Source organism: Lactuca virosa, chromosome 4 (assembly GCF_052849685.1).
Source record: "Lactuca virosa cultivar CGN04683 chromosome 4, Lactuca_virosa_CGN04683_v6, whole genome shotgun sequence".
NCBI lineage: Eukaryota > Viridiplantae > Streptophyta > Magnoliopsida > Asterales > Asteraceae > Lactuca > Lactuca virosa.
Window position 1 is genome coordinate 92,588,769 of NC_136429.1, and position 27,730 is coordinate 92,616,498.

The 27,730-nt window shown below is 35.9% G+C and overlaps 1 protein-coding gene across 1 annotated transcript in view; it reads left to right on the top strand.

Annotated features, from left to right (window-relative positions):
• LOC145106347 (GDSL esterase/lipase At1g29660-like) overlaps positions 1-3,560 on the top strand; it is a 36,416-nt gene extending 32,856 nt beyond the window's left edge. Inside the window, exons 3-5 of the mRNA XM_079043348.1 lie at positions 2,490-2,723; positions 2,851-3,088; positions 3,313-3,560. Coding sequence (XP_078899474.1) covers positions 2,490-2,723; positions 2,851-3,088; positions 3,313-3,533 — 693 coding nt within the window. The 3' untranslated portion in view covers positions 3,534-3,560. The remainder of the gene's footprint in view (positions 1-2,489; positions 2,724-2,850; positions 3,089-3,312) is intronic.
• Positions 3,561-27,730: the final 24,170 nt, after the last annotated feature.

Sequence of the window (27,730 nt, forward strand, 5' to 3'; positions counted from 1 at the left end):
GTGCAGGAGAAGGAGTAGCAGCCGAAGTAGAAGACATCTATACAAAGAAAAAACACAATTAGTTGGATCAAGAAATCATTTTAATATAATTACCCAATAAAAATTATTAAACAAAAAGGCTAGGATCCATATTTGGATTCACGATGTAAAGTGGATTAGCCGAAAATTACAAAGTGAAGTCATTTAGTTGGACAAACTATTGCCAGTCATAATCTCTATGAGATTCCTAGAAACGAGATTTTTTGACATATGTCAATAGCATGTCAATCTCTTCTTATGCTCATTTAGCAATTATGGCTGGATTAGCCGAGGATCATGAATCAAAATGGTGAATCGACTATGCGATGTTACAATGAGATTTGGCTCAAGTAACTCTTGAGAATCGCGATCAAGATATACCTTTCTTTGACTATATTCATCCCTTGACGAGCCAGTAAACCACACACACTTACCTCAAAAAGAATATGCCACAAGGCGTAATTTCCATGTGAAGCATAAGATTCACATTATTATATAAAATAGGATTTTGTTTTATTACTTATTAAGTTAATACTTTTATATTTGTACAATTATCCTATCAAACCCTTTCTGTAACTCCACTTCAAATGCAATAAGGTGATGAGAGTGGCGAACCATGAATACCACTTAAAAACCGACCTCATTAGGAATCAAAGATACCTACCTTAAACCTTCCTTATTGCAATAAAGTGGACGAGCCTAGTCGAGGTTCGACTAACAATGCACTTTTAAGAAGCATGAGAGGACTTAATGTTTGTAGTTGATGTGATACATATAAATACTAGTTTTACAATATATATATATATATATATATATATATATATATATATATATATATATATATACATTTTGGGTTTATATGTCTTTTAATTCTATTAACTGAAAGTAAACAACTAAATTATTTAAGAGAGTCCTAATCTTTTAATTAATCTTATAATTAAATCAATTTGACTTTATCTTTTAGTATAAAGGCTAGTTTGTATGAGTTTAAAATCGAAAAGATTGGCAACTAGAATAGGAAAGGAATTTAGAAAAATCTGGAACTTCAGGTTCCACGACGTGGGGAAGGAACAACCATGTCATGGCACACTGAAAACATGCGATTTATTAAATTATTATTTTAGGTTCCCTGCAGCTAGCCACAATGTGGCCAAGAAGGAACCACGACGTGGCGACGAAGACAGTCGCAATCCGAATTCAGCATCGACCGAGCCCACGATGTGGTGGATGACCAACCACGATGTGGCGAAGTGGTAGAACGACCCGTTTTTCAAGAAAATTTGATTTTTATCAAGGCAAATTTCTAGTCATTTAAAATGATTTAAAACAGAAACTGTACACATACAAACCCTAACATACTTGTCAAGACAAAGTCTAAGTGCAATAGACTTGAGTTAACCAGGCTCTGATACCACTGATGCGTTTCTAGCCTATCAAAGATCAACTATTGGGCAATGGAAACAATAAACAATTCTGATCTAGAAGACTCAAAACAATATGGAGCTAACTCAATGAATCTAAGCTGCTTATTAGGACACAATAGTTAGAAATATACCTTTGATTTCTTGGTAGGTTTCTTCTTTTGACGAGCCAATTGGATGGACTAGAGAACCCAACATAGAGTTCCTCTTCTCAAATCGCATCCAAGACACAAGATAGGAGCATATCCAAGCAATCCTCGAACTGTGAGCTTCAAACAGAACAAGAAAATTGATTCAGCTGTTGACCACGATGTGGTGATATAGCTGCCACGATGTGGGAACTGCACTATTTTCAAATTAATTAACTAAATTATTAATTAACTAACAAAACAAGTCCCTCATATAAATATCTTTTCAGATTTGTTTTTATTTTGTTCTTCCGCATAACCAAAAAAGGACACTACTATATATCGGGCTTGTATATTATTACCATGGTTGGGGCTCTCTGAATAGAGTAATAGACTCAAAAACTATTCCTGCTCTATGGAAAATATCCAAACATAATAAGTATACGGGTCTCAAATATTAAAATTTTATAGAACGACTAGCTCACACATCTTGTATTCTACTCTTAAATTCTATACATTGCGTCTCTAAAAAGACTTAAACTATTAACCTTTGGCCGAAGGGCAACAATCAAAGAACACCTGATACCGTTATGTCAAATATCCTTTGATGTCAAACTTTATATGGTATGCCCGCTAATTAATTTTCACCTAAGAAATAAAAAACAACTAGTAACAAAATTTGCAAATTAAAATATACACTTGCAGTACAAGAATTAAAAGATGATAAATATGTTTTACTAGAACCATTTCAATCTCTTTTTCTATGCTTACATTTCATATTTCACTGTATAATACCAAAGTAGAATGGTTAATAGTATCCCTAACAAATTCTCGAAAATTATTTTGGCATATTTTATAATCATAAATTCATAATGACTACCAATTAGAGATTAATTTTATTTTGTCAAATTAATATTAACAGGGAGGTCGATTCAGTCTTGATATGCAATTAGTTAATCACAAAGCAGTAATTTCACGCCTTTCGCGCTTGCAACAAAATATAAGTACCCTCAAGGAATGTATGTACCTTGTAAATATCGGAAGCAACGATTTTGTTAACAACTACTTTCTGCCTGACCATTACAACACAAGTAGCGTATATTCCACGAAAAAATATGCAGAAGTCCTTATGAAACAATACTCTAAGCAACTAAGGGTACACATCTTGTTACTTTCGTCTTCCTTATGCATTCATTATAATATTTTTTTTTTTTTCTGAAAAATACCCTTCTTCATTCCCATTTCCATATCGAGGTTCTCTTCATCATTTGGATGTTTGACAGACTTTGTATAAGATGGGAGCTAGGAAAGTTGCTTTATTTGCTCTGACTCAAATAGGCTGCACCCCTCTCGCGACAAGCAAGTTTGGTACCGATGGGAAACCATGTGTAAAGTCAATCAACAAAGCAGCCATGTTATTTAATCATAAGTTTAAGCCTCTTGTTGATGAGCTCAACACTAATAACGAAGATGCATTATTCACTTTCATCAACATTACGAGCATTTTATATCCACAAGGAGGTAAAATACGAGCAATGATTTTAATATGGGATTGTATACGTACCTGGTCTCATAGCTTGATTTTACTCTGTAACTCAGTGATGAAATCAGGTTTATGTATACACATGACATGATATAAACCATCTTCAGTGTTTTTTATTTGAAGGAAAATTTTCATGATGTTAAAAGTATAAAGATGAACTTATAAGATCCATTAGTTTGTAAGACACTTTTGGATTTTTCAGATAGGGCGATGCGAACTCCTCCTTGTTGCAAATTAGACGGAGAATGGGCATGCAAGGCTGGCTCCATCCCTTGCCCGTTTAGAATTTTTCATATTTACTACGATGCTCTTCATCCCTCTGAGATTTCAAATATAGCCATGGCAACAAGAGCATATCATGCTATTCATCCCGCTGATGCTTACCCATATGATATATATCATTTGGTGCGAGTTCAAAATTAATAAGATGTCATAATAAACATTAACTTGTTGTACATAAATATGAAAATAATGAAAAGTGTTACTATGCATTATTATTCATACTAAAAATGCAGGAATCAGTTTGCAAAATTTCCCTCTGTCCAACAATATTCATCCATCATATTATAAAATTTGTTAGTGAAAATTAAAAATATATTTAATTAAATATTACGTGTAGGGCCGATTCAAAACGATTTGAGGCCTCAAACAAATCTTTATTCTAATAAATGAATAATTTTAATATCCTTTGGCAAGTGTCACTCTAATACAACTCCTCATTAATATTATGTCATGTGTCATGTAGATATATTAGGCAACTCATTTCAAAATTCAAATTTATATTTTCTAATTATATGTTAAATTTTAAGTTATAATAACTTTAAAATTTTGATATATCTCTTAATAAATAATTTATTTAAAATGACTTATTTAAAATAACTGATTAATAATTATAAATGTTTATTCGTGTGATGGGAAACCTTCCTGCACGGTTCGGAGAGCACTGAATTAGAATGAGAGGTTCACCACCACAGTTTAATTAATTTTATAATTGTGGTTAACACGGGTTATAAACTAGTTAAATAACAAAAGAAGATCCTTAACATTAATTTTTTAAGTGAAAAATTGATTAATTGCTTAGATTCAAAAAGAATCAGTTGAAATCTCTTCGTCTTCTCCACTAATTTTGACTCCAATCTTGTTTTTCCTTTTTTTCCACTGCAGGTGACGATTTAATACAAAACATTTTTTTTCTCGTAATAATATAAGTAAATACATAAAAAAAAAATAAACCCTAAAAACTTGGAGGCCTCGGGAAACCGCCTATGCCGTTGTTAAGATTTATGGAGTCATGAACAAATTGACAAGTTCCTAAGAGTTTAAGGGCCATAAATGTAACTTAGCAATTAACAATTGAATTAATATTCAATTATTGAACGACCACTTGTTACGGTGCAAAAGGAAATTATTGGACGTCCACTAAAGCAATATTAAATTGTTTGTGGCAAAAGGAAATTATTGCATCACTATCACAACTCCACTTTCTCCATGTGCAGATGGAATTATTTCAAGCTATGGAGCTACTTTCTTCAATTGGCAGACAAATTGAATGGTGGAATTTACAAATTGATGGTGGAGCATTATTTAATTGGTGGAGATTGAATTCATGCACTAATATCCAACTATAAATAGGTCCTTCGGCAATTCAGAAAGAAAATCCCACAAGCTCAAAACAAAGAGCAGATAACAAGCCTTTTGAGCAGATAAATTCCAAAGAAAATATTGTGAGATATTTTGTGCAGAGTCTAAATTTGGCAGCCAAAATTAGAGTGATACAATATTGTGAGTGATCAGATTACAAGTGCAGTTTAAGCCTTGTATGATTGTAATTTTCTTTAGTGTTAATAAAATCTCCTCTCTCTCGTTCGCCCGTGGATGTAGCTCAGATTAGACCGAACCACGTTAAATATCGTGTTCAATTTCGTTTGCAATTTTTCAGTAGTTTTATTCCGCTAGTGTCACTGAAATCATTTATCGATTTGTTTGAAGTACTTAACTCGTTTTGTTGTATTCCAACAAACTGGTATCAGAGCTATGGCTGAAGATGGGAAAGTTAAGATCGAAAAATTTGATGGTCAAGATTTCGGTTTCTGGAAAATGCAAATTGAAGATTATCTCTACCAAAAGAAGTTACACCAACCTTTGTCCAAAGACAAACCCGAAGAGATGACGCAGGAGGAGTGGGACTTATTAGATCGGCAGGCACTCGGAGTGATAAGGTTATCATTGGCAAAGAATGTAGCTTACAATATTGTCAATGTGAAGACAACCTACAGTCTGATAAATGCGTTGTCTAATGTGTACGAAAAACCTTCAGCGGCAAATAAGGTTTTCTTGATCCGACAACTTGTAAATCTGAAGATGAAGGAGGGTAGCTCGGTGACAGATCACGTAAACGAATTCAACTCAATAATATCAAGATTGATATCTGTTGATATTGGATTTGAAGATGAAGTCATGGCGTTGCTACTATTATCATCGTTACCCGATAGTTGGTCCAGCACAGTGACCGCCGTTAGCAGTTCAGCCGGAGGTGCCAAGCTATCATTCGAAGGTATTCGCGATTTAATCCTTGGTGAGGATGTGCGCAGAAGGAGTGCCGGAGAAGGTTCCAGTAGTCTTCTAACTACTGAAGGCAGAGGAAGAAAGACCAACAGAGGAGGTGGTGGTAGAGGAAGATCGAAGTCAAGAAAGAGAGGTCAATCGAAGAACAGGAAAGATATTACCTGTTGGAACTGTAATGAGAAAGGTCATTTCAGAAATCAGTGCCCAAAAGCCTTCGGCAGACAAAGGCAAGAAGGAAGTAAATATGGCAGCAGATTCTGAAGATGATGCACTCATTTGTTGTGTTGAAAACTCAACTGAATCCTGGATCATGGATTCTGGTGCGTCGTTTCATGCTAGTCATTCCAGAGAAGTAATGTATAATTTTAAGCAGTACAAAGGGAAAGTCAGATTAGCAGATAACAAGAGCCTGGATATTACCGGAGTTGGGGATGTGGTCCTCAAGACAACCTTGGGTACAAAGTGGACTTTGAAGAATGTCAAGTTCATTCCAGACTTGAAAAGGATGTTAATATCTGTGGGGCAGCTTGATGATGAAGGTCACCATGTTACATTTGGTGATCATCAGTGGAAAGTGACAAAGGAAAACTTAGTTGTTGCTAGAGGTCAGAAGCGGGGTACACTTTATATGGTGGAAGTTTCTGATGCTGAAGCACATGCTGTTGAAGAAGTTGGGGCATCTACTCTATGGCACCAAAGACTTGGCCATATGAGTGAGAAAGGAATGAAGATGCTAGCCTCCAAAGGAAGAATTCCAGATCTGAAGACTGTAACAGTTGATTTCTGTGAGCCATGTGTTCTTGGTAAACAGAAGAAAGTTACTTTCGTGAAGACTGGTCGTCCTCCCAAGTCCGGGAAGTTGGAGCTAGTACATTCAGATGTTTATGGTCCCACTTCAGTTTCTTCAGTGGGAGGGTCCCGATATTACGTTACTTTCATTGACGACTGCACAAGGAAAGTTTGGGTTTATTTCTTGAAGCATAAGTCTGAAGTTTTCAGCACATTCAAGAAATGGAAAGCTATTGTAGAGAATGAAACAAACTTGAAAATCAAGTGTTTCAGATCAGACAATGGGGGTGAATACAGTAGCAAAGAATTTGTTAATTATTGTGCTGACCAAGGAATCAGAATGCAGAAGACGGTTCCGGAGACACCTCAGCAAAATGGAGTACCAGAAAGGATGAACCGAACATTGAACGAGAGGGCTAAAAGCATGAGACTACATGCAGGTTTACCCAAGATGTTCTGGGCAGATTCGGTAAACACAGCTGCATATTTAATCAACAGAGGACCCTCAGTCCCCATAGGGTTCAAGATTCCAGAAGAGGAATGGCAAGGTCGGGAGATTTCGCTCAAACACTTGAAGGTATTTGGTTGTGTCTCGTATGTTAAAGTTAAAGACTCGGAGAGAGACAAGCTAGAGGCAAAGGCAAGGAAGTGCACCTTTATAGGTTACGGGTTGGATGACATGGGGTACCGCTTCTGGGATAATGAGAATAAGAAGGTTATCAGAAGTCGGGATGTGGTGTTCAACGAAAATGCTCTATACAAGGATGAACTTGCAAAATGCTCCAATGGTGACAAGCAACCAGAAAAGAAGGATCAAGTTGAGTTAGAAGAAATCTCAGATGATGATGTTGTAAAACCTATTAGTACTCCAGAGATAGGTGAAAGTTCAGGAAGTAGTGGGAGCTCCGATGTATCTGGAGATAGTGGGAGCACAATGGATAGTAGTTCAGAAGATGAGGTTGCAGATGATGCAGAAACCGAAACTCCTATTATTCGTAGATCCACTAGAGCACGAAGACCTCCAGTAAGGTATTCTCCTTCAGCTAATTACTTGCTGTTGACTGAGAATGGTGAACCTGAATCTTATCCAGAGGCCTTAAGGATGAAAGATTCCATACAGTGGAAGACGGCTATGGAAGACGAGTTGAGCTCACTTGAAAAGAACCATACTTGGTCCTTGGTCAAGCTCCCGGCAGGGAAGAAAGCACTGCAGAACAAATGGGTGTTTCGGGTCAAAGATGAGATTGATGACACTAAAAGATACAAGGCCAGATTGGTAGTAAAGGGTTTCCAACAAAAGAGGGGTGTTGACTACAACGAGATATTCTCCCCAGTTGTGAAGATGACTACAATCAGAATGGTCTTGGGAATTGTAGCCTCTGAAGATCTCCATCTAGAGCAGCTAGATGTGAAGACAGCTTTTCTCCATGGTGACCTGGAAGAAGACATCTACATGGCACAACCAGAGGGTTTCCCAACAGTTGGCAAGGAAAACCTGGTGTACAAATTAAAGAAAAGTCTGTATGGATTGAAGCAAGCTCCAAGACAGTGGTACTTGAAGTTTGATAGCTTCATGCAGAGGAGTGGGTATCACAGATGTGAAATGGATCACTGTTGTTACTTGAAGAAATTCAACTCCTCATACATCATCCTGTTATTATATGTTGATGACATGTTGATAGCTGGGTCCGACATGCAGGAAATCAACAAGCTTAAGAAGCAGTTGTCCAGAGAGTTCGAGATGAAGGACTTAGGGGCTGCTAAGCAGATATTGGGCATGAGCATAGCCAGGAACAGAGTTACCGGTACATTTAAAACTTTCACAAGCTAAGTACATCAAGAAAGTTTTAGAAAAGTTCAGCATGGCAGATGCTAAAGCCAGAAGTACACCTTTGGGAAGTCAGTTGAGACTCTCAAAGAAGCAATCCCCAAAGACGGAAGAAGACAAGAACCAGATGACTAAAGTTCCCTACGCATCTGCAGTTGGTAGCTTGATGTATGCTATGGTATGCACCAGACCAGACATTGCTCATGCAGCGGGAGTTGTGAGCAGGTTCATGTCAAATCCAGGAAAAGAGCATTGGGAGGGAGTAAAGTGGTTGTTACGCTACTTGAAAGGAACATCTGAGGTTGCCCTATGTTTCAGAAGAAAGGGTGTGATCTTGGAAGGGTTCGCCGATGCTGATTTGGGTGGATGTATGGATTCAGGAAAGAGCACAACAGGTTATGTGTTCATAATTGGAGGTACATCAATCAGTTGGATGTCCAGGTTACAAAAGAGTGTTGCTCTCTCAATCACAGAAGCAGAGTATATGGCTATTGCAGAAGCAGCCAAAGAGCTTATATAGTTGAAGAACTTTCTATCAGAACTTGGAATGTATCAGGAGGATTGTGTATTGCATTGTGACAACCAGAGTGCAGTTTACTTGGCAAAGAATCCAGTGTTTCATAGTAGAACGAAACACATTCAGATGAGGTACCATTTCATTCGAGAATTAATTAATGATGGAACTCTAAATCTGAAGAAAATCCTTGGAATGAAGAATCCAGCAGATATGTTCACCAAGGTGGTTACCACTGAAAAGTTGAAGCTTTGTATGGCTTCAACTGGCCTTTCAGAAGTTTGAGAAAAGGCATGGCAGAGAACGAGAGAGAGAGAGAGTGTGTGTGACTAAGGAATGTCGCAAAGTTTTGGATGGCTGAGAAAAGCTAAGTTGTTCAAGCCTCCAAGTGGGAGATTGTTAAGATTTATGGAGTCATGAACAAATTGACAAGTTCCTAAGAGTTTAAGGGTCATAAATGTAACTTAGCAATTAACAATTGAATTAATATTCAATTATTGAACGTCCACTTGTTACGGTGCAAAAGGAAATTATTGGACGTCCACTAAAGCAATATTAAATTGTTTGTGGCAAAAGGAAATTATTGCATCACTATCACAACTCCACTTTCTCCATGTGCAGATGGAATTATTTCAAGCTATGAAGCTACTTTCTTCAATTGGCAGACAAATTGAATGGTGGAATTTACAAATTGATGGTGGAGCATTATTTAATTGGTGGAGATTGAATTCATGCACTAATATCCAACTATAAATAGGTCCTTCGGCAATTCAGAAAGAAAATCCCACAAGCTCAAAACAAAGAGCAGATAACAAGCCTTTTGAGCAGATAAATTCCAAAGAAAATATTGTGAGATATTTTGTGCAGAGTCTAAATTTGGCAGCCAAAATTAGAGTGATACAATATTGTGAGTGATCAGATTACAAGTGCAGTTTAAGCCTTGTATGATTGTAATTTTCTTTAGTGTTAATAAAATCTCCTCTCTCTCGTTCGCCCGTGGATGTAGGTTAGATTAGACCGAACCACATTAAATATCTTGTTCAAATTCGTTTGCAATTTTTCAGTAGTTTTATTCCGCTAGTGTCACCGAAATCATTTATCGATTTGTTTGAAGTACTTAACTCGTTTTGTTGTATTCCAACAGCCGTCTCAACTCTCCCCCAATAATGCGAACCTCATTACGTGACTATAAAATATGCATGTCAGGTCATGGAGTTTTTATTATTTTTTTATTATTAATGTTCTTTATTTATTTTATATGCATTTTTAATTTTTTGTTCAAGGCAAAATTTTAATGATGAAGTATATATGGACACCCATTTTTAAAATAAAATAATGTATTGCATTTTCATTTTATAATTCTATGGGACGAGTTGGGAGAGGCCGGAAACAACAGGGGGCATACTTTTAGCCTGTTTTATTGTAGATATCTTAATTAATATGATGGCCCAAAGTTCATTTCGCCCAATAATTTGTGTGTGGATTTGTCGTTCTCGCCGGCAAGGACTTAAATTGTATCGATGAAGGAGGGCACGAGAATTAAAATGCCTGGAAGAACGAAGCTCAACCCGAGAAACTCCAGAATCAAGACGTAGAAGATAGAAGATTACGAGTAGACTCTTTCCTCAATGATATCTTTCTCCCGAAGGATCTATTTAGATCCATTTTATATTTTTAATTGTCTAGAAAATGGTACATCCTTAGCATGTCCTCATATATGATTTTTTTTTAAGACATATAAGACTTTTTTAAAGCTTGAGAGAATGATAAGATCTAGATAAAAAATGATAACATTTAATTTTTAAATGCTGAGTAATTTTCCTTTGAAAAAAAAGTTAAGCCAACAATGATTGCCCTTTCTTTCCTCTTTTTCTTTATCTTTCCTCTGGTTGCCTGCAAGCGCCCATCTTCTAGCGAGTCAACTAGCAATATAATGGGAGTAGTGGAGACGAGCTTGGCGAGCGAGCCACTCCCTCCATCATTATAATTATTTTAACTTTTTTCTTAAACATCTTTAATAATTAAATAAAATTATTTTTTAGTTATGATTATTAACTACTTACCAAATGACTATGAAGATTTTTTATTTTTTATTTACAAATCATATAATTATTTTTATATAAAAGTTTTCTAATAGAAGTAAGAATTGATTAAGAAAATATTTTTTCAAACATATAAAATAAAATATGTTGAATAAAATAGTTTTATATATTTTTTATATTATATATATATAGTTTATTAAAATCATTTTAATATGAAAGTACTGTAATAAGAAACTTCAAATACGACATAACAATAATAAAATAATATTTCGATGCTATGCATAACAGAAGAATTCAAATACATTTGTACTTAATCATTAATATGTATCGAAGATATTCCAAACCTATGAAACCTAAGTATATTATGTTAGGGAAAATAGCATTGTAATACAATCAACTATTGTCATTAATCTGGTTTGGTCATTAAACAATTTTTTTCGCAATAAATCGTTAAACTTATAAGTTGCCTGTTAGTCACTTTCGTTATTTTTTTTAATAGATACCCGATTAACAAGTTTACGTGAAAGTGTGACGTGTCGAGAAAGTTTAATGACTTATTACGTAAAAAGTAGTTTAGTGATCAAATGGGGTAAATGACAATAGTTGATTATGTTACAATGATATTTTCTCCTTTTCCTTGTTTTTATGTTTTATCCTTTTAAGAACATTAACTAGAGCATGTCCCACCCACATAATCCTAACATTCTTCTTTTTCTCATGAATGAGACTTTCAATAGGATTCAAACCAACACCTCTTTCCTATTTCCTTTTGTCCATTCTTCCCTTCTAACCGACGGTACACAAATGGAGACTTCTTTCCCATCACCGACACGAGTGAAGTACACCGTTTCCGTTACCAGCATGAGCGAAGACATCTTTCTCTTTTCTCCCTTCTTTAGTAGCAGACTGTTGCCCTTCACTGAAACCATTGTATGCGTTGATTTCATATTCAATTCAACAACCATATGGGCAACTCAACTCCGATATCGTCAAAGGGGTAAGCCAAAACCTGATTCTGCTTAACACTGATGTTGATGCCCTGATCAGATTGGCCGACGTAGGTTCTGATTTGCAGCACTCGTTTTTTCCAAAAATTAAGTTTGAACATTTCCGAAGTATGGTATTTTATGTGAGAGAGATATACAAATGGGTTGAAAGTGTGATCCATATTTTTGTTTACTAATATAAGTTAAACAGAAAAAGTATAAAATATGGTAGATGACTAATGTCGTGGCCCAATGCCGCATAAACTTTCTCTATGTAACTGGGGATTCATTAAAAAAATTAACAAAAGCGACTTAATTGACAAGTAACATGTAATTTTAATGATCTATTATACAAAAAATAGTTTAGCGACCAAATCGGGTAAATGACAATAGTTGACTGTGCTATAAAGACATTTTCACAAAGAAAACAAAGATATGACGTAGTCCCAATAACCAGGATCTGTTAAAAATTAATAAAAATGACTTAGTTGACATGTAACTTGTAAGTTTAACAACCTATTATGCAAAAAAATTAGTTAATGACCAAATCAGGTGTGTTTTGGTAGTAACAATGACATGTCCAAAAGAGTGTGTTGTCTTTGTCTCAACTCCAACAATTTCTCACAAGACTTGAACATCTGAAATCGAATTTTGACCGTTTTAATATATATATATATATATATATATATATATATATATATATATATATATATGGGAAAAGTGAATATACATTACAGCCCCACCTAAGCTTAGGTACAAAACCTCATGAAAATACATTGTTTTACTTTATAAAGATTGCGATTAGGGGATTCACGATTAACACTTGAAGATGTAGATTCATGATGTACACAATAGTTTTGATAAGGAAGCAAGAACATTGATTATTTTCGACCTTAATGACGGTGGAAAACAATAGTGTTCAATAGGGTTAAGTAATAAACGATAATGGAGGAATGAAAACAATGATGGTAAAATGATAATAGAGGGAAGAAATGTTATTGGAGACAATATATTTACCAAATGAAAACCAAATCGAGCATAATTACTAAGTTAAAACGAAATATTTTAGACATTTAGTACCTAAGCTTAGGTGGGGCTGTAATGTATATTCCCTATCCCCTATATATATATATATATATATATATATATATATATATATATATATATATATATATATATATATATATATATATATATATATATAGGGAAAGGATCAAATGAGAACCCCTAAAAGGATGAGAACGCGAGAACAGTTCTAGACCAATAATTTCATAAGGGTAAAAGAGGAATTTTACGATGTAATTAAATATGGATAATTAATCACTCCTAAAATCATGGGATGTTATCTAATTAATTATTTTTTTACCTAAATACTAGAAACGTATTTAATCTATTTTTAATCAATAATATTATTTAGAAAAACATTTTTACCCTGATTAAAAAACGTTTTTTTTTTATTACCAATCTATCAAAAATATTGATGAGTTATTCATTTAATCCGAATATGTATACATATTCATCAGTGAATAAAGGTGTTCATTAAAAAAAATATTTTTTTCCAGAATTTCCAGAAATTACATGATACCATATTAATTATGAATGATTAGAAAATAAACAAAAAAAATTGATCTAATATTCATCTAACAACAATCAATAGAAATATATTAATCTAGTAGCATTCATAAATGAGCAAAGTTACATTACTTTTATTCAAAAATACATACATCTAATATTCATCAAGTTTTATTCTTAAACGAATAAAACTAAACTTAATTCTACTCATAAATACATATTTGTTTCTTTTTCTCGCTGCCACATGGGTTTCTTTTTACTTGTGATGAATCTTTTCATATGAGATACGATGCTTTGGTATTAACTTGTTCTGTTTTTTGACAGCAAAAACTCGCAAGCAACATTTTGTAAGGGTCATAACTATTTCGAATTCACCTGCCTTGAATACCTATCACAATTTTAGACAAGTGAAAAACCAGCCTTGATTTTTCATATTTGAAATGCAGATAAAATAGATATAATCATAAAATAAATACAATACAATAAAAAGATAAATAAGTCCAATACATTTGCAATCCTAAATGAATAAAGCATAGTTATGATATATAAAAAGAATCTAAAAACATGTATAATCATAAATAAATAAATCACGATTTCAATCATATATAAAAAAAGTCAAGATACAAATATAATAAAACATGAATAAAGCATAGTATAGAGATAAACAAATATGATATATCACAAGCACAAATGAATAACGCATAACTATAATCGTATATAGTAAAAATCAAAATTCAGTACTAATCGTAAATGAATAACACAAATTTCTAATCAGATATAAAAAAATCTTTGTAATCATAAATGAACAAAATATTATAAGAATCAATTTTCAAAGTCAACTAAAGCATTTGTAATCATACATAACATCTAGAAATTAAAAATAAATTGTTGGAGCAATGGACAGTAAAAAAAATTAAGATAACTAAGTAAAAAAAAGGAACCAAATTTGTGTGTTTACTGTGTTTACTGCTATTCACAGATGAATACAATGTTATTCATAAATAAATACACATTCTGAATTTATGGAGTATATTGTCGACTGACTTGGAATCGGGATGGTCAATTAAAAAGTCAAAATTGGATTTGTGGACTTTTTTGGTTCGAAGTTTTCACCTGTGAATGTAATCAGAAACGAGTTCTCAGAATCGTAACTCATATTTGCAATCGGAATCGAGCCTATGTTTGGAATGCTTGGATTCAAGTATTAACATAGATTCGCAATCGGGAGTGTGATGTTCGGAACGAATGAAATTTGGATTGAAAACTATCTCACATGCGAACGATCGGAGCTTGATAATCTGGGCTCAGACTCATTTTTCCCACGAACATCAAAGTTAAGATCAGATTCAGAACCGACTATTCACTGTTGGGATGTTTGTGGTTTGAAATTGATTCGGAGCTTCATATTCGGGGATTGACTTTGATTCGCACTAAAATTATTGACTCAGAGTGAACCATCTCACAGTCGGTGTTTCAATTGTACTCGGAATTGGGGTTCTTATCGGCTCAAAATCGGAATGAGATGTTGATCGCCTGAAATTCATAACTGTGTGCTCGGAATGAAGGTCTGCTCGGAGTTAATTGCATTTTGGATTCAGAGCTCATGTTGTGTTTCACGAGTAGTTTTGAGTCGATCGAAGTGAGTTGTGTTCGTTTATCATGGGAAATTAGGGAAGAAGACTACCGATTTACACACGGCGAGGTCTGATGATGATCGAGTTGAAGGAGGCCGCTTCTGTTTCATCGATTTAATGCTCTACGAGATTAGGTCAAGACATAGAGAGGAAGAGAGTAACTATAGGAGTTTACAAAATTAGGGTAATGCTTATTTACCTTAATAGCCTTTATAATTTTCTTTAATTTAAAAATTAAAATTTAAATGTATTAATAATTAGAAAAATAACAATTAACAATAGCCACACATCTTAAAAATTAGAAGGTCCAGATCTGTTCTCGCGTTCTCAACCTTTTAGGTGTTCTCATTTGATCCTACTCATATATATATATATATATATATATATATATATATATATATATATATATATATATATATATATATATATATATATATATATATATATATATAGCAGGGTTGGCTCTACATTCATTGAAATTAAGTAAGGGCTTAGGGCCCCCAATCCTAAGGGGCCTCACTTAACCTTAACCCAAATGTCGATTAGTTAAGGGACGAATGACGATTTTCCTATTCTCCATTCGCAGACACGCACGTCGATTCCCAATTGAATTCTGAACGACTATTCTTCTTCTCTGTTCTCGATTTCTTCTTCTTCCTGGCTCAAAAGTCTGAAAAATAATCGATTCTTGAATCTTGATTTGATGACAAATCAAAAAAACGTATCTTGAATCTTGACTGCTCAAAAATCGATTCTACATCAGTCCATTCTTGAATCTAAAGCGGTATGTTCTCCTTTGATTCTTTATTTCTCCATATTCCATACTAATAACTGATAACTCAATTGTTGATTCTTCTTTTTCGATTAAACTATCTATTAGGGTTAATATGGCTTAATTTTTTTTTTAATTTTGACCGTGTCAAGTTGGATTTTTGAATTAGGTTTGGACTTTAAATATTGGATATTGGAATCAGCTTTGGATTTTGGATATTGGAACGATTTTGGTTGGATTGTTGGAATGAATTTCAGTTGTCAAGGCTCAAGAATTCTCAAGAACTCCCTTTGCCAAGCAGGCAAAGTAAGTATTTCCAATCTATAATCCGTTAATGACTTACTTACTTTCCAATTGGCTTTTTATTGTCTTGGTGATAGTTGTTGTCAAAGGAAAAGAAAAATTATGTCTAAGAGAAAATATGAATAATGAGCTTTAACTAAAAAGGAAAACAAAAATTATGTCTAATGTTGAAATTAATATTGAACAAAATTAAAATGACTTTAATTGTATTTATGAAAGGGCCCCAACTTTTGGTTCGCTTAGAGCCCCCAAACTGGTTGAGACGGCCCTGATATATAGGGCTAGGTTATAATGTGGATGGACAATTATTGTGCGGACGTGTGGACAATGTTATTCTATGAAAATTACTAAGAGAATACGTTGTTTAGTAATGTGAATACGTTCAACCTTACAAAAATATCGTCATTTTCATGTATTCTCACTAATTCTTATTCATTTTTGTTCTCACACATCGTTTTTCACTCATTTTCATTCTGATAGAATACGACTCAATAAACATTTTGACAACATTCTGACGGAATGAGAATAATAATAATAAGTCTATAATAACCTTATAGACGATTTAATTACTGAGAATGTGTGATAATAACAATAGTTATGTAAGATTGAATGTATTCATATTATCAAACAACATATTTTTTTTGTCATTCTCACAGAATAGCATTTTGTCCACACGTCCGCACAATAGATATCAATCCATATTTGAACCTAGCTCTCTCTCTCTCTCTCTCTCTCTCTATATATATATATATATATATATATATATATATATATATATATATATATATATATATATATATATATATATATATATATATATATATATATATACAGTGTTGTAAAACTCGCCGAGTTGGCCGATTACTCCTCCGAGTACTCACTACTCGGCCCCTTGCCGAGGCGAGTTACAGAATCCCGAGTACTCCCCGATCGGCCCCTTACTGAACTGAGCAGTGTTGTAAAACCCGATCAACTCGGTGATTAATATGTATAATATACTTAATGATTTATTATGTAACACACACACACGTGTGATTATTACTACATATATATCTTAAACTTTTAGTAATTATTCACGAAGTGAGACCATCATGTGTTTTTCAGTTTTTCTGTATTCACATGTATCTAATTTTGTTATATATTTCAATCAACTTAAGATTTTAACTTATGATTTTGACATATATAAGTTCCCTAAAAATATTTCTACATGAATTACCGAATCCGAGTACTCCCGAGTACTCGCTACTCGGTAGTCGGCAGAACAGGTACCGAGTAAACAAATTGATTCCAAAAAAACTTAAACATTTCTATACACAAAAATTACAATAGATAAATAATTAGAATATTGCATAAATATAAAAATGAAAAGTACATAAAAATAATTATTTTTTAAAATTTTAATAATAAAAGAAAAAACTATTTTAAATAAAATTTATAAAAAAATGTAAAATATGCCAATTTTTATTAAAAACTAGAAAGAGGACACATGTTTCTCATGAGTCGGGAAGCTTTTTTTTTGTTCCGTGATTAAAAATAATGATCAAACACATTTTAAGAAAAAAGTTGAGTTGTTTTTTGGGACATAAATTATCGATTTTTCACATACTTGGAAAATATAAATCGATCAGGAGAAATATTTATTTTGTTTCCAATGGTTAGGCCCCAATCTCTTTTTCGATGTCATCTATAATTGACTTGAGTTATTTCATTTTTCTAAGTTCTAAAAACAAGAAAACGAAAGTAGCATCCTCATGTTCCATCTTTATAGAAATACATACAACCTCAAATGATTGCTAGTAGTGTTCAAGTATGAAGTCTTGTCCAACATGGAGCATTTGGATCTTGTTTATGGACCATTTGGAGCACTAGAAACTCAATGGAGCACTTGAGGTTCATGGAGCATGTGACAAAGGAACGGATCATCTGAGAAGGGAATGGATCATCTCACAAAGGAACGTATCAAGTGCCAAAGGAACGAATCATATATAAGGGGGTTTGGAGCATCTTTAAGAGGTATGGATCACTTGGGAGTGATATGGAGCAACAATGGGACCTTGTTGTGCCATCTGTTGAAGGGTTGGGCCAAGAAGGACGTTGTTGCGCCAAGGGCACTCCTTCTTGCGCCAAACTACTCCCCCTTGCGCCATGGAGTACCTATCTTGCGCCATGAGGTACTCTTGTTGCGCCATGGAGTATGTTGTTGCGCCAAGCATGTGTTTTGCCAAGATGGTAATGTTGCTCCCACCTAGAAGTTCTTGTGCCGTACTTGATGCCTGTTACGCCATCCTTGCACATGTTGCGCTATCATGGTCTAAGATGGTCCATTATGGTTCCTTGATGAGCCATGGTATCCCTGTTGAGCTAAGTATGCTATGAAGTCCTCTATGATGCTTAATATCGTTCAAGGATGCTCAAAAGTTGGTATTGCTCAAGAAATACACCTTGTTGTGCCGCTATGATGGATGTTGGGCCATTAGTGTTCATGATGTGCCACCTATGCATCATGATGCTCCACTATGCTCAAGGTGGTCCATCATGTGTGCTGCTGATGCTCATGGGTTGTATGACATGGAAGAATGTTCCAGAATATGCTGCATGGCAGGATATGATTGGTTTTCACCAAGGTTGCAGAAAATGTTCGACGTTAGCTAGTCGGTGGACTGGGGTCTAGGGATTAATCGACTAGGCGGGGATTAATCAGGGAACAGTAATTATTAAGAAAATTATTCAAAATTTTATAAACCTAACCTTAATCGTGAAACATCCCAGAAATACAACCCAAAAATTTTGTTTTTAAAACATTATTAAGCCCATAATCTCATCGCCAAAGTATAAAATCATAAACCATGTGTTTCAAAATCTCATGATATCTATCACATATCAAATCTCATGTCAAATATCATATCAAAATATCAGAGTAAAACTCCCAGGCTGAAGAATGTGGTGTGTGCCACGCGATCATCCCGAGCTCTTCCCTTTGCTACCAGAAGTACCTGAAACCAAAACTGAAACTGTAAGCACGAAGCTTAATGAGCTCCCCCAAACTACCACATACCATACAAAGCACATATAACAAATAACATAACTATGGGACTACTCCCAACTGCATCGGGACGAATCCTGACATCGGCTTACCCGACAACGGACTCCTGCCCGGCATCGGGCTCACCCCGGCATCCGACCGCATCAGGCCCCCCGACATCGGGCTTACCCCGACACATACATAGCATAACATATATCATAAACACATAACATAATCACATAATCTGCATCGGGCTTGCCCCGGCATCAGACCGAAGCCCGGAACACATAATCATATCATATAAACTAGCATACGTCGGGCTTACCTCGGAACATATAATACATGGCATAATAATTAACATACATCGGGCTTACCCCGGAGCACATAACACAATAAACATGCATGAATCACAAAGACATAAAGCATACATAACTACTTCTCATGACCGCCCCGACATCAGACCGAAGTCCGGAAACATATAAACTACATCGGGCTAACCCCGACATCGGGCTCACCCCGGCATACTCTACTACTTAAACGGGCCGACATTGTGGTCGTAGACCCGTTACTACTGGAAGGAAACTCACCTCGTATGACTGCCTTCTGAAAAACCGGGTGAGGGATCCCTATCTGCTGCTCTGGCGACTCTCCGGCTATAAATTCCATAACAACACTTAATCAAAAACTGATAATCCTTCCTAGGGTAAAATTGATGGGTTTTGAGCATTCTAACACTCCTAAGTGTACATGCAACCCTAGAAAACCTTGGATCTATGTTTGTCTAAAATACATGCAAAATATGATTTCCAAGAATCATAATCCTATCTACCATACATGGGGAACTTTTAACATAAAAGATGGCTAGAATTACATACCTTGTAGTTGTTATGATTCCTTGAAAACCTTGAGAGCCTAGCACTCCAAGTGTGATGCCTCAAATGTTTCACACAACACCAAAAGCTTTGGAATAACTTTAGAGAATATATAACACTTGTAAAAATCGGCTTACCCTCACTTGTTCTTAGTGTAACCGATTTTGGTGAGTATCATGTTCCTTATATAGTATGTCACATCTAGGGTTACACCATGTAAACCCTAATGTGACATGACTCTTCATTTCCATGACCCATGGGTTTGTAACTCCCATGAAGCCTCCATGGAGCATCCAATGGGTTTAACCCAACTTGATAATCCATGGAGCCTTTTAGCCCACTATACAAGTTATGGATGATTTACATAATCAACCCATATATTTAATTAGTCATCTTTTGATCATTTAATTAATTCCAAATTAATTCTTGATCAATACTAATTAAATAATATTATTAATATATTAGAACTTATAATATATATTAATAAACCATAAGTGTTATTTCTCTTATTTTAGTCTATCCAATTGCATGATGCCATGCAACCCAAATGGACCATGCCGGGTCGGGTCAAGTACATACCAGAAATAGTTATGGACTTAGACACCTTATCCAACAGTCTCCCACTTGGATAAGTCTAATAACTATAACTACAAGTATGACTTCAGGAACCGATCATCAATCGTAGCTCTTTTCAAGGTCTCTCAGAACTGAGAAGATGATGATACGCCATTTCAGATAAGTGATCATATTATCCTCTGTTCTAGATATCAGCCGGACAAATACATGGAACAATGTCTTACTTTTGTCCATCAGTTTGTTTCTCGATTTTCGATTTGTTTGACATAGAACTTAATTGAACACATCAACTTAGTTCTGACCGGGTCCGGTACATAGGTCAAAACAAAAACATCGAGGGGCCCATATATCGCTTCTAATCCAAGAAGGAATAGATAAACTTCGACTCATATGCTTGTTATACTACTTGTTAAATCACACACAATGGCATGTTTTATAACATCGCGTTACCAATGCGTTTTCGCACGATCAATGCATAACCAACTCATATTCAACAAGTCATATCTCTAGGTTTGAAGACTTATATGATATTACCGTCTCGCGATCACTCGAGATAAATTCCATGAAGTGATACCAGCGAGCGTGGGTTGAATCCAATACTCAGAACTTATGAGCACTCATGAGTGTTGAGGCCATGTCCAACATCTTAGACCTCTACAACCAACTCATGACAGTCTTAATTCATATCTACTTCCAACATATGACTGACTGTGGATAATTTGAATAATATGTAAAACACAACATAAATATTCTGGAAGTCAAACCATGCAAAAGAAATAATAGTAAATGATTGACAAAAGATAGCAACACTTTACTCATAAATAAACACAACTTTTATTCATCATCAAATGTCAATTACACTTTACAAATTTCAAAAATTATCTAACTACTAAAACTAATATCATCCTTCAGCCCTATGCTTCTTGCGTGCTGGAGATGCTTAGCCCTACCCAGTCCCTTCGTGAGGGGATCTGCCGGGTTCTCATCCGATGATACCCTCTTTGCCGCAAGGAGTCCTTCTTCTATTCGATGTCTGATGAAATGGTATTTTCTGTCAATGTGTCTGGATCTCCTGTGATCCCTTGGTTCCTTTGCTAAGGCAACAGCACTTTCACTATCACAAAAAATCTCTATGGGCTCCTTTATAGCTGGTACAACTCCAAGGTCTCCAATGAAGTTCTTTAGCCATATCGCCTCCTTTGCTGCCTCGCTTGCCGCTATATACTCTGATTCGCAAGTTGAATCAGCCATTGTCTCCTGCTTGGAACTTTTCCAAGAAATTGCTCCTCCGTTTAAGGTAAAGACCCAGCCCGACTGAGAGCGGAAATTATCCCTATCATTCTGGAAACTAGCATCACTATACCCTACAACTCTCAAGTCATCACTCCCACCAAGGGTAAGGACCCAGTCCTTAGTCCTCCGCAGGTACTTGAGAATGTTATTTACCGCCGTCCAGTGAGCCTTACCAGGGTTCCCATGATACCTGCTAACCATGCTCAAAGCAAAGGCTACATCAGGACGAGTGCAGGTCATAGCATACATGATCGAGCCTACTGCAGAAGCAAAAGGTACTCGACTCATTTCTGTTATGTCAACCTCGGTACTCGGGCTCTGAGTTTTACTCAATCTAGCGTTACTCTAGATGGGTAACTCTCGTTTCTTGGAATCTTGCGTGCTGAACATCTTCAGCACTTTATCCAAGTATGTACTCTGACTAAGTCCAATTATTCTTTTACTACGGTCTCTTAGAATCCTTATCCCTAGAATATAGGCAGCTTCTCCTAGGTCCGTCATAGCAAAACACTTCCCAAGCCAGGACTTCACTTCCTGCAAGGTTGGGATGTCATTTCCTATGAGTAGTATGTCATCCACATACAATACCAAAAAGCTAACTATACTCCCACTAGCCTTGACATATACACAAGATTCATCTTCACTCCTCGAAAAGCCAAACTCTTTGACTTTCTCATCAAAGCAAAGATTCCATATGGGAGGTGCTTTCTTTAATCCATAAATGGATTTCTCAAGCTTACACACTCTGTTAGGGTTCTCTGTACTGACAAAACCCTCTGGCTGATTCATGTAAACATCCTCAGCCAACTTCCCATTGAGGAAAGCGGTTTTGACATCCATTTGAAATATTTCATATTCATAAAATGCAGCAATGGCTAACAACACCCTAATAGACTTAATCTTGGCTACTGGTGAAAAGGTCTCATCATAATCAACTCCTGGAGTTTGAGAAAAGCCCTTTGCCACCAGTCGTGCCTTATAAGTGTGTACATTACCATCCATGTCGGTCTTCTTCTTGAAGATCCATTTGCACCCTACTCTCTTACGACCTGGTACATTGTCAACCAAGTTCCAAACTTGATTGTCATACATGGACTGTATCTCGCTGTCCATTGCCTCTTTCCATTTAGCAGACTCGGGGCCTGCCATGGCTTCCGCATAGCTGTTAGGTTCATCCAGACTTACCAGTGCCTCATCACTGATAAGTGTCTCACCTTTCGCAGTAATATGGAAACCATAGTAATGCTCAGGTGCATTCCTAACCCTTGTGGAACGCCTCAGAGGTACATACTTGTCAATTGGATCAACAGGAGTTTCCTCCTCAAGTTGACTGCTAGGGTTTGAGGTTCCTTCACCACTTGACTCTTGAATTTCTTCAAGGTCAATTTGCCTCCCACTGTTTCCTTGGCTTATGAACTCTCTTTCTCGAAAGACACCCTTTCTTGCTACAAAGACCACATTCTCATTGGGTCTGTAGAAGAGGTAACCAAAGGATTTCTGTGGGTAGCCGATGAAAATACACCTCTCACTTCGAGGTTCGAGCTTGTCGTGAGTCTCGCGTCTCAAGAAAGCTTCGCAACCCCAAATCTTGATGTGGGCTAGACTAGGAACTTTTCCAGTCCACATCTCGTGAGGTATTTTGGCAACCTTCTTTTTAGGGACCAGATTAAGGATATGGGCGGCAGTCTCTAAGGCATACCCCAGAATGAGATTGGTAGCGAAGCTCGACTCCTCATGGAACGAACCATGTCCAACAAGGTTCGATTACGCCTCTCAGCTACACCATTCAACTGTGGTGTCCTGGGAGGTGTCAATTGTGAGACAACCCCACATTCCCTAAGATAGTCGAGGAACTCTGTACTAAGATACTCACCACCGCGATCGGATCGAAGCATCTTAATGTTCCTGCCCAATTGATTCTCGACTTCCTATTTAAACTCTATAAACCTTTCGAAAGTCTCTGACTTATGCTTGATTAAGTAGACATATCCATATCTACTATAATCATCTATAAAAGTCACATAATAACGATTAGCATCCCTTGTGGCAGTTTTGAAGGGTCCACACACATCTGTGTGCACTAGATCCAACAAACCTTCACCCCTAGCACAAGAACCTGTGAAGGGTGACTTTGTCATTTTTCCAAGTAAACATGATTCACAACTATCATCTGACTTTAGGTCAAATGACTCCAAGACTCCATCCTTTTGGAGTTGGCATATGCGTTTCTTGCTTACATGTCCAAGACGACAATGCCATAATGATGCTTTATCCAAGTTATTATCATTAGTAGAATCAATACACAACACATTATTTCCTAAATTATCTACAACAGACATAGCTTCATACACACCATCACAAGGTAATGCTCTAAAATAAAACACATTATTAAAGAAAACATTTATTCCACCAACTTCATTATCAAAAGAAAAGGTAAAACCTTGTTTGTACAAAGCATGAAAGGAAATAACATTTCTTGCCATTTCAGGCGAATAACAACATTTATTCAAATCTAAAGTAAACCCACTACTTAGCAACATAAACTGCAATCTTGGTGACAGGTGAAACTTTCCTATTCCCCATGATCAAGTTTATCTTTCCATGCTCCACATTCTCACTTCTTCTTAGTCCTTGCAAATCAAAACAAATATGAATACCACAACCGGTATCAAGGACCCAAGAGTTAGAATAAGGTGAGTTATTAGATAATATAGTGTAAATACCTGCATGGTTGGGTTTCACTTTCCCATCCTTTAAATCTTGCTGGTACTTCGGGCAGTTCCACTTCCAGTGTGCCTTTTCATGGCAATAGAAGCATTCAGCCTCTTTTGGGTCAGCAGAAGGAGTGACGAAACCTTTCTTGGTTCCACTTAAAGAGGATCCACCAAGGGACTTACCTTTGGTACCCTTCGAAGGGTTCTTCCTCTTCTTCCCTCTACCTTTCCCGATTGCCAGGACAGGTGCGGAGTTTGGAGTAGGAGTAGGAGTGGTAACAACCGATTTACCTTTAAGACCTGATTCTGCGGTCTTTAGGAGTCCTTGAAGTTTGCTGAGGGTGACTTCTTCCTTGTTCATGTGGTATGTCATGCAGAATTGATCATAACACGATGGTAAGGACTGCAAAATGATATCTATTGCTAACTCCTCTGGGAAGTTCACATTCAGCTTCATCAAACGGTCCACATACCTCTGCATTTTCTGCATGTGGCCCGTGATGGGTTCACCATCTTTCATTCGGGTTGTTATCATGAAGGAGATGATTTCATATCGCTCTTGACGAGCACTCTGATGGTAGCGGTCCATCAAATCCTGGTGCATCTCAAAAGGATAGTAGTCCTCATAGGACTTTTGGAGCTCGGCTGTCATAGTGGCCATCATGATGCATGCCACTTTGGTAGCATCTCTTTCATGTGCCTCATATTCAGCAAACTCCTCAAGAGTAGCAGTCGGCTAGGGTACCTTAAGCTCCTTGTCGAGAACATATTCTTTGTTCTCATATCGAGTGACCATCCTGATGTTTCTGATCCAATCAGTAAAGTTGGATCCATCAAAGATGACTCTCCCACAAAGGTTCATGAGAGAGAAGGAGCCGGTAGGGTTTGAGCCAGGAGCAGCATTGTTGGTAGACATCTGAAAAGAAGAAAAGACAAGTTTAGTTTAGATATAAAGATAGTCCTTAATAAAACACCCAAATGTAATATTAAGGCTAGGATCCAATCACAATATATTATAACTTAGAAGAGGGATGCTGTAATCTAAGCTAAAACATATTTAAAAGGTAGGTGAATGACGATTCACCAATTTCCACCATGAAAACGAAATATAAATTATTAGGTTTTATTTGGTTTTTAGAAACTCCTAGATTCTTTTGAGATTCATTGAACTTTTTCAATGGCATGTTTCAATCTAGAGTGTGCCCTTCATGTTTTTGTGACTGGGATACCGAGGATCACAAAACAAGGTGTGAAGTAACCATGCAAATTACTTGGTACCCTTAATGTTTTTCACTTAATCGATGTGCCAGTTAACCACACGCGCTCCACCGACCTATGAAAAACCTTAAGTCACCCTTTGCCTACGTTGTTAAGTCCAAGTTAGTGTGCCGGTTAACCACACACGCTCCACTAACGACTTAATCAAAGTGCAAAGTGTAATTTCATGGGTTAGCACCTTATTCACATTTTCCTAAAGTAACTAAGATTGGGAATTTATAAAACATTTAGGTACTTTATAATAATCATTATACTTTTTAATGAGAATTTTAAGTCATTGTCCTACCCGTTCGGCTAACGACCCTCCACCAGTCAAGGAAGCGGTGGGTGAGAGTAGACACCCATTAAGCTGCCATTTTATAGGCAACAACCTTATACCCCCCTTATAAACCGGCTTCGTGAATGAGGCCTACTAACGGTAAAACGACTTGATCTTATACATATATATATATATATATATATATATATATATATATATATATATATATATATATATATATATATTATTAAACTTATAATATTTTAAAGTATAAGGGTTGAATTTTAACTTTTAAAATTCTAGGGGTTGGAACTAAAGTTTATTAAGATGGCTTTACATGTTCCAAAACTTGAGGGCAAGTTTTGTAACTTTACAAAACCTTTCCAATTCATAACTTATGAGTTATTAAAATGAAGACTCTTCATTTTTGTAACTTGTGTGTTCTTTTAATGGAATTAATACAAAGAGACTTTTGGTTATCCATAACTTGAGGACAAGTTATGGACTCCATTAAAACACATAAATATCATGAATTCAGCATTAACAAGTAATTCCTATGATCTATCAAGAACTCATAAGAACATGAATTAATCATATCAAAATTTCAAGAACATATGAACACATATAATCATGTAATTTTGATATTAGCCATTGTAAATGGATTAGAACAATCATTACACCATCTAAAACAAGTTTAATAACACCAAAACAGTTTCGGGTAATGTTTCTAGTCCATTTCCAGCAGAAAAAGTCGAAAATCTGCATTCTGAGGCTCCTACTCGTCGAGTGCACGAACCTACTCGACGAGTAGGATGAGTTTAGTCATGGAATCGACGAGTTCATCATGCAGAAAGCAAGAAAATCGACTTTTTTCACTATTTTGCATCAAGTATCAAACAAACAAGCCTAGTCTCTGATACCACTGATGGATTTTGAGCATTCTAACACTCCTAAGTGTACATGCAACCCTAGAAAACCTTGGATCTATGTTTGTCTAAAATACATGCAAAATATGATTTCCAAGGTTCATAATCCTATCTAGCATACATGGGGAACTTTTAACATAAAAGATGGCTAGAATTACATACCTTGTAGTTGTTATGATTCCTTGAAAACCTTGAGAGCCTAGCACCCCAAGTGTGATGCCTCAAATGTTTCACACAACACCAAATGCTTTGGAATAACTTTAGAGAATATATAACACTTGTAAAAATCGGCTTGCCCTCATTTGTTCTTAGTGTAACCGATTTTGGTGAGTATCATGTTCCTTATATAGTGTGTCACATCTAGGGTTACACCATGTAAACCCTAATGTGACATGACTCTTCATTTCCATGACCCATGGGTTTGTAACTCCCATGAAGCCTCCATGGATCATCCAATGGGTTTAACCCAACTTGATAATCAATGGAGCCTTTTAGCCCACTATACAAGTTATGGATGATTTACATAATCAACCCATATATTTAATTAGTCATCTTTTGATCATTTAATTAATTCCAAATTAATTCTTGATCAATACTAATTAAATAATATTATTAATATATTAGAACGTATAATATATTAATAAACCATAAGTGTTATTTCTCTCATTTTAGTCT